This window comes from Notolabrus celidotus, chromosome 13, assembly GCF_009762535.1.
Source record: "Notolabrus celidotus isolate fNotCel1 chromosome 13, fNotCel1.pri, whole genome shotgun sequence".
Lineage (NCBI taxonomy): Eukaryota > Metazoa > Chordata > Actinopteri > Labriformes > Labridae > Notolabrus > Notolabrus celidotus.
The window spans coordinates 3,782,441-3,786,499 of NC_048284.1; the positions used below are offsets into that span (position 1 = coordinate 3,782,441).

Here is a 4,059-nt window from a genome sequence, read left to right on the forward strand (position 1 = left end):
AACAAGCAAAGAGCTTGTGCTGAGGGATTACTGTATTACAGGAGTGTGAGTGTGCCAAAAATGTTAGCAGTTACATAAGTTACAATTTCTTCTTTTGTTTCAAGAAATGAGACGCCCAAAAATTAAACCTGCACTAAGAGTTTTGCAGACAAAGGTTTGGAGGGTTTACAGTGCAACAGTTTAATACTTCAGGATGCAGAAACGATAGGCTGTGAACAGATTTACAAGGTTTAATGACAGTGTCTGTAAACATGATGAACATTACTCATGTGGGCCATGAGAACAAAACATGACAGAGGATATCTTACCATCATTAAACTCAGAGTTTGAACATGGTTGCATACATTTTTCTTATTGAATGTGTTAAGTGTTTTAATATTGTTGAGATAAATTGATAAAACTCATGAGCTGTATTAAAGCAAGATGCCTCCTTTTAGAACAAAGTAAATTAAATAATTCTCCTAAAACAAATGTGTCTTTCTTCACCTCATCAAATTGATCCAGACCTCATATATCCCAGACTTTAATCTCATGTGTTTGGGCGCCTTGGGAGGAAGAGTAAAACTTCCTGATGTCCTCCTTGTTTAGATGAAATACCTGCAGACAGAAACTGAAAGGCCTCAGTGTTTTCATCATGCATTGTAGAGCTCAGAGTCTTTCATTTGAAGAGTTTGAACTTGCGCATCAGGGGCTGGACAGTCTCTTTTAGACACGGCTTCAGAGCCAAACAGGTGGGGATGTTCTCCGGTTGCTCGATCCAAAGCTTGTGGGCCACGCCGGCTTGAGTCAGGTTCTCTGACAGGCTGGAGAGAGCGGCCTCGTCTGGAGCCTGCAGGGAAACACAAAACACACACACTCAGGAGTCTGCCAACTGTTCAATTCATTGTAACAAGTCTGGGCTTGATTTCTTTCTGATGCGGTTTGGGCTTGTTAGATGTCTTTATGCTTGTATTTGACCCTTTCTACGCACTATTTACTGACACATACTTTGTCAAGCTGCATAACTGTGAAAGAAAGAGGGACAAGGCAGCTGTGAGGGATCCTGACAGGGAGCAGACAGCAGTATCTCTGGATTTCAGGAGGCTTCACAGGCTTCTTACCCTATCAGATATACTGATAGGGTAAGAGAGGTCTATTTTCATTGTGGTCCTCTTGTGTCGAAAGGAAAGAAGCAAGACCAGAACATGAAAGAAGTGCGCCCCATGTACGGAGGCTACAGTCCTCACCGCAGTGCCCACTGGTTCAATTCTAGCCACGTTTTGCTTGCATGTCTTTCACCACTCTCTACTCCCCATGTTTCCTGTATCTCTCTCCAGCTGTCCCATCAACAAAGGGAGAAAATGCCCCAAAACATAACTTAAAGATATATAAACGACCTGCCTGAGGATCTCAGGCAAGCTGCATCAGTATCTTCTTTTAAATCACAGCTGAAAACTCATTTTTATCCAAAGGCCTTCTTGTAATATTGTTTTATCCAAGATGCTATATTTATTTTTATTCTACTTGTATTAATTTGTTTTCTTTTATTCACTCCTTGTTTTTATTTGTCTTAATGATTTTTAATGTTTTAATTGCTTTTAGCAGTTTCTCTTCTACTCTTTTATTCAGATATTCATCTTAATATGTCTTGCTAGCTCTAACAAAGAAAGGTACTTTATTATTAATTCAGTTTTTTCACTCGTGCTATTTTTTTTGACATACTACACACACAGTATGTACATACAATCATGCACACACATGCAGTGAACATGCTTAGGGAGAGATGTCAGAGTGAGGATGATGCCATCAACCAGCGCACCCCGAGCAGTTGGGGGTTCAGTGCCTTGCTCAGGGGCACCTCGGCAGTGCCCAGGCAAGTGAACCAGCACCTCTCCAGCCATCAGTCCACTTGCCAAGCTTCGTCCATATTGGGACTCGAACCGGCGACCCTTCTGTTCCCAAGCCAAGTCCCTATGGACTGAGCAACTGCTGCCCCCTCTATATGTCCCCCAATGTTTTATTTTATTTTATTGTGACTTTTTATGATGTAAAGCACTTTGTACAGTCTGTTTTGATAAGTGCTTCTAAAATGATGGCTTGAATAACAGGATGAAATAATGAAGAGTGATCCATATTGGGTCACATTGAATTCTTTCCTGATCCTTTATTTTCTTTCATTCCAGTGAAATTCAGCTGTGTTTTTAGACGGAATTTTAATATTTGGCATCAAACTTTATTATAAAACATGATCGAAAAAATTAATATAGATTAATATAGTGATATTATAGCATTACAGTAACACTACCAACGAAAATCTCGATTTGATATAGGCCACCAAATTCTATTTGAAATATTTTCATTTACTTCTTATTAGCTTATTTGTACTAAATTCTAGCATCTACAACAACATTTAAAGCCTTATTATATTCTTTAGAGTGCTCTGTTAAATTCGGCATACAATTTATAATTCATATTTAATTAGTTTGGATAAAATCAAGGACTTTAAAGTATCATCAGTCGAGGAATAGCATGTTTTTAGCCGTTGTGCTAGCTTAAACAGCTAACATGAAAAACAAGCTTTAACAGTTAAAACTTAACATTTATATAAACTTAATGTCGCCGAATTATAAATCAAACCACCACAGGTTAGATAAGAATCAACAGATAACACAAAACTTCTTTTATTGATTTAAAATCAGTGTATCTGTAAATAGAGGATTATCTGACAGGGGTCTGGTCTGACTCTTACCCCTAACACCACCTTATGCATGGAGTCCAGGTCCTCCAGGTACCGCTGCGTGTCCGGGTCTCCGTAGTTCAGGTGGATCGCCGCGGTAGCCGCGTGACAGGCCTGAGTTATAACGGCTCCCAGGGGCCAGGACAGCTTGTGGACCAGATCCGAGCGTACCACTACATACTGGACCAAGCGGCCAGGAGACCCGGCTCCAGCAGCAGCCATGTTTATCCCAAACAGGAAGTGATTGTTTGTTTATCTTCCGGGTTAGGTGGTGTGATGATCATTGTTGACCACTACCGCCACCTAGAGGTTAGTTTAAGAACTGCAAGGCGTTTAATAAAGGCGACCTAGATGTTGAACCTGAAAGAACAGTTTGTCCTCTCCATCAGGAGCAGAAAGTGACTCTTAATGAATAAACTAGAAGTATTCATGTTATCAGGACATTCAGGACATACAGTCACTCTACAAAAATACACACTTACATAAAATAAGAATACATGAATACAAAATGTAAGGTTCCTGTACTCACGTATAGAATAATATAATAATTCATATTTCCCTGACACTTTAATTCTACTCAACTAAAATTTCAGGGAGCAGTGTTTTATTCAACATTTTTCTGTGACAGAATTTCATGTGGTTTTATAAAAAACATTGATTTAGAGTATAAAAAAACACCAGTAGTTTATTAAAAATCAACACAATCCAATTAACCAAGAGCTTTATTTGCAAATTATGGATTTTTTTTTAATGATAAGAAATACTGTTTTAATCAAATGTTATAGGTTAAGTGTTTTTTTAAATCTGGAATTATTTTAAGGGTCAGTCAAGAAATAAAATATGTACTTTTTAGCTCTGTTAATTTATCAACATGTCATAATCTTTAGCAAAAAAACATTTTTTTAAAATTGCTTATTATTTAACTTCTTTTTAACCATGAGAAAAATAAAGATTAACTTAAAAAAATAAATAAATGTAATACATTTTGACGTAAATGTATGACTATTCAGCAATATAATTAGATACTTTATGATGGTAAATATTTTTTTGTACACAATTAAAAATATAGAACTATAAACTTATATCATCACTGATTTCTTTCTTTTCTTTCCATACTTGAAATATATTTCCCTAATAACATTTGTGGAAATGTTTTAGATGGGGGAAGCTAACAGACAGTTAATCTGTTGGGACTTTTATTTTGAAAATGTATATTTTTTTTCTCCAGCAGTGCAAACAGCTTTCAAAATGAAACAAGCTTTTCACTTTTTAAATTCTAATATACTTTAAACAGCTGCAGGTAAAACAATCCAAACCAGGGTCGTCTCTGTACCTTCACATAT

The 4,059-nt window shown here is 37.0% G+C and overlaps 1 protein-coding gene across 1 annotated transcript; it reads right to left on the minus strand.

The window, feature by feature from the left end:
• Positions 1-215: 215 nt before the first annotated feature.
• Positions 216-2,969, minus strand: ptrhd1 (peptidyl-tRNA hydrolase domain containing 1). Its single transcript, XM_034699563.1, has 2 exons — positions 2,729-2,969; positions 216-829 (listed from the first exon to the last, which is right to left on the minus strand). Exons 1-2 carry the CDS (start codon positions 2,936-2,938, stop codon positions 659-661), a joined length of 381 nt encoding a protein of 126 aa, XP_034555454.1. The 5' UTR covers positions 2,939-2,969; the 3' UTR covers positions 216-658.
• Positions 2,970-4,059: the final 1,090 nt, after the last annotated feature.

Excerpts from the sequence above, each read along its gene's own strand:
- ptrhd1 (XM_034699563.1), bottom strand. The coding sequence starts at position 2,938 with ATGGCTGCTGCTGGAGCCGGGTCTCCTGGCCGCTTGGTCCAGTATGTA. Across the intron at positions 830-2,728 it reads TGCATAAGGTGGTGTTAGGG|GCTCCAGACGAGGCCGCTCT; the intron begins GTAAGAGTCAGA and ends GTTTCCCTGCAG.